Below are 1980 nucleotides of genomic sequence, written 5' to 3'. Positions count from 1 at the left end.
CTCATCTACCTGCAGCCCACCCCCAGGCCCTGGCTCAACGCGACTGTTCAGGTCTTGAATAACCTGGTCACGCCCATGCTGAACCCCCTGATCTACAGCCTCAGGAATAAGGAGGTGAAAGCATCACTAAGGAAGGCCCTGCATCAGCTGGGCTTCCTTCCTGAGCAGCTGTAGAGGAGCTGCAGCTAAAACTTAGGCCACACTGCATAGCTTGTAAAACAGTTTTATTTGGTCCTCATAAATAGTTCTGAATTGGAAAGCACAAGTATTACTGTCTCCATTTCCTACCGAGCACTAAGACTCAAAGAATAAAAGTGATTTGTCCAAGGACATAGGCGTGAATGGCAGAGGGCAGACTAGGGCATTTTCTGGCTTTGGGATCTACTCTCCGGATGTCACACAGCTCATGAGGGAGACAGTAAAGAGCTCCTCCCAGTGGGCAGAGTCACCCAGACCTTCTGCTTCTTAATCTTCATCCTCTTCATCCCCCCTCCTCTTCTCTTCCCGTATGCGGTGGTACTTTTTCATGTTGACAAATACTATTTGTGTCCTCATAATGCCTGGATTCAATAGCCCTAATGTTGTTAATCTAGTTCTTTACAAAGTGGAATGGGTACATTCAAAGATCGAATAGCCTCCTGTTACTCTTGAACCAGGAAAAGGTTGTATAAACCATGTTCATTTTTATTTGTTCAAATGTCACTTAATGAATAACTATACTAGTGCTGGGAAATGCAAAAAAGACTGATCTCACTTTAATGGAAGCTGAAGTCTGCTGGAGGAAATAGACAGGCAACCAGCTAGAGAATCCCGAGATTACACTCTTCTCAAGGTTTAAAGTAAAGCAGAAAGTGTGAAGTATATTCTTGTAGGGGAGGAGAAGGCCCTCACTGTAGAGGTGCTGAAGACCGAAAATATTTTGTTGTTTTGTTTGTTCTTCCTGAGCTCAAGAGTGGCTGAGGAGTACTTTTCAGGGAAAGGCAATGCATCTTTCATTTTCTTCTTCTTTTCTCTTTTTTTTTTTTTTGAGAGGGAGCTTTGAGAAATAATTCCCTAGGTGAGTATCTCAACTATTTGTCATTTATGAGAAAATGTCTTTGCAGGTAAAATAAAAATGTATTACACTTTCTGTCTTCAGGGTTCTTCTCAGCTTGCCCCTTCATTCTTAAATCAGAGGATTGCCTTGGATGGAAGGACCTTATCCCTTTCTCTTTAAACAAATTGGCCCAGGGGCTCAACATGCTGGAAGATCACAACTCAGGTAGTCTCTGAACTCCTTTTCCACCTAAGCAAGAGTCCACATGCCAGGCCAAGTCTGGGAGTGTGGAGGCCCAATGGAGTTTAATGGTGGATGAGACTTTTCCATGTTCTAACATTTAAGGGGCAGTCTGGGATGGGACCAGCAGATGGCATAATGATTATGTCACTGGACTACCATGGAATCGATTGCGGTTTGAGTCCCAGACCTGGTGGCTTAAACTCACATTGGGCATGTGTGCATGTGTGCCCAAGATCCCAAGAGGAGAATGAAGGAGAAGGGATTGTGGTGTGGCCAACCCCCCTGGGGAGTGATTTCTGTCTCTCTGTCTCTCTGTCTTTCTGGCAAGCACACATGCCCTATGGCAAAACCTTCTCCAAAAAAAAAATATTTTTTTAAGAGACACTGTAAGAAGCATTTGAGAAAAGAGCCAAAGGGAGAGACCTCAAATCATATAGACCATCTTGCAGAATATTTAGTCCACAGGTGCAGATGAAGGTAGAGAATCAATGTTCAAACCAGGGAGGCCAGAGAAAAAAATAGTTAAACAGAGTCTCTGAGAACACTTTGAGCAGTTCCAGCAGGATTTATTGAAACACTGGCTTTATATAAGGTCTGCTTGGGGCATTCAAGACCTGACTTGAGTGGAGTCCATCTTTAAAGGCTTCTCCATTCATGCCAACAGTTGATGAAAGACACTGTGCACTGTCCCTTCCGCATCC

General features: G+C 43.9%; 1 protein-coding gene across 1 annotated transcript in view; it reads left to right on the top strand.

Annotated features, from left to right (window-relative positions):
- The window catches only part of LOC102497825 (olfactory receptor 149-like), an 857-nt gene extending 683 nt beyond the window's left edge, over positions 1–174 (top strand). The window contains exon 2 of the mRNA XM_014583905.1: positions 16–174. Within this exon, the coding sequence (XP_014439391.1) occupies positions 16–174 (159 nt within the window). The remainder of the gene's footprint in view (positions 1–15) is intronic.
- Positions 175–1980: the final 1806 nt, after the last annotated feature.

This window comes from Tupaia chinensis, unplaced genomic scaffold, assembly GCF_000334495.1.
Source record: "Tupaia chinensis unplaced genomic scaffold, TupChi_1.0 Scaffold145078_1, whole genome shotgun sequence".
NCBI lineage: Eukaryota > Metazoa > Chordata > Mammalia > Scandentia > Tupaiidae > Tupaia > Tupaia belangeri.
Note: the sequence above shows the minus strand (reverse complement) of the source record. Positions and strands in the feature narration are given on the sequence as shown.